The sequence below is a fragment of the Propithecus coquereli genome, unplaced genomic scaffold (assembly GCF_000956105.1).
Source record: "Propithecus coquereli isolate 6110/MARCELLA unplaced genomic scaffold, Pcoq_1.0 Scaffold41, whole genome shotgun sequence".
In the NCBI taxonomy this organism is placed as follows: domain Eukaryota; kingdom Metazoa; phylum Chordata; class Mammalia; order Primates; family Indriidae; genus Propithecus; species Propithecus coquereli.
This window is the reverse complement of record NW_012149841.1, coordinates 5,710,929-5,712,610: the sequence shown is the minus strand read 5'-3', so window position 1 is coordinate 5,712,610 and position 1,682 is coordinate 5,710,929. Positions and strand designations below refer to the sequence as shown.

General features: G+C 31.2%; 1 protein-coding gene across 1 annotated transcript in view; it reads left to right on the top strand.

Annotated features, from left to right (window-relative positions):
* The window catches only part of GEN1 (GEN1 Holliday junction 5' flap endonuclease), a 22,721-nt gene that overhangs the window by 14,456 nt on the left and 6,583 nt on the right, over positions 1-1,682 (top strand). The window contains exons 5-7 of the mRNA XM_012653066.1: positions 926-1,076; positions 1,383-1,419; positions 1,510-1,618. Of these exons, the coding sequence (XP_012508520.1) occupies positions 926-1,076; positions 1,383-1,419; positions 1,510-1,618 (297 nt within the window). The remainder of the gene's footprint in view (positions 1-925; positions 1,077-1,382; positions 1,420-1,509; positions 1,619-1,682) is intronic.

The window sequence follows — 1,682 nt, the reverse complement described above, 5'->3', positions numbered from 1 at the left end:
AAGATAGTGACTTTATTAAAACTAATTTCTAAGACACGTTCACTATTATTGAAAATAGCTTGGATCTTCTTCATTAGACGTGGTAAGAAAAGATATTGCTGAACATATACTGGATCAAAAAGACCTTTCATTGCCAAAAGAGATTAGGATATCATGTTAGCTCATCTTTTAAGAGAAATTCTGCTTTATTGGTTTGTCTTACTATGTTTTTGTTAATATTGTTAAATTATAGATGAAATCATGGAGGAAAATTAATGTTTTTATAAACAAGATACCATTCTGTAGTTTTTTGGTACTTTATAATTGACGATTTTAGGTCATATCCAGTATGAATGCTTTTCCATATTCTCAAAACAATGTTGAAGATAATCATACTTTCCTTCTAACGGGGACTAGGTTCCCACACTCATGCTGCAGTTATAATTTGTTTATGTTCCAAATATAGTTTAGAAATAGTTATACACAGAACTGAGAAGTAGATACTAGCAGAGGTAATTAACATATGTTCTTTTAATATGCTCATTAAAAAAACCATTCTATTAGAATTATTCTGTTAAGTAAATAATCTTTTTTGCTAATAATTACATTCTACTTTTCTTGCATGTAGCTGCCACTTAAGCCAGAAATTGTTCTATTGCTGATTATTGTAACTGTATTATTTCAAGTTACAAATTAACACTTTCAGATGGAAGAGTAATGTTTTTAAAGTGTCATGTGATAGGAATAGCTCAAGATCTACTCTATCCTAAGAATTCCTATGGTGTCCGTTACTCTATTAAACCTAAATGTGTTGAAAGCCTTCTATATGTTAGGTAATGTGCTAGGCAATATTAATTCTTGAAAATTTGGATAAAGGCCAAAAAATGTACATAGAAGGTAATTGTAAAGATCAGTAAAAATCATACTTTTTTGTATCTCCATAAAGGTTCACCTAAGGACCATGAACGTAATGGATGCAAATTATGTAAAAGTGATAGATATTGTGAACCGCATGATTATGAATACTGCTGTCCTTGTGAGTGGCACCGTGCGGAACATGATAGGCAGCTAAATGGAGTAGAGAACAATATTAAGAGGTAAGTTTTTTTTTTAAGACTCATTTTTTTCTGGCACAACCAGTATATACACTTGTGGTTGAATTATTTCCACATAATCTTTCCCCACATGTCTAGATTAGTCCCATGTTTCACAAAATCCTTTTCTTGATTCTATTGAAGAATTCAACTATCGCAGGAGATAGTAATGTAATAGTTATTCAAAGAGAAGCTTGATGACTGAGGTACTATACATGGACATTTCTTATTAAAATGGAAGTAGATGATTTCAAAGTCTATCCAAAATTGCCTGATTATAGTAATAACATATATATAATTTATTTTCAGGAAAGCTTGCAATTGTGAGGGATTCCCATTCCATGAGGTAATAACCAGTAATTCAACTGCGTGTTTATTTTAGAAACTTTCTAAGAAGTCTTAAAGTCTCAATTCCTATTTTCTTTTTTCTTGCTAGGTTATTCAAGAATTCCTTTTGAACAAGGATAAGTTGGTGAAGGCAATCAGGTACCAAAGACCTGATTTACTATTGTTTCAGGTATCTGAAAATAAATGCTTGCTTTACAGTATGAAGTTAGACACTAGAAAGGTAGGAAGAGATATTCACTTTAATTGATCTGAGAGGAGGTT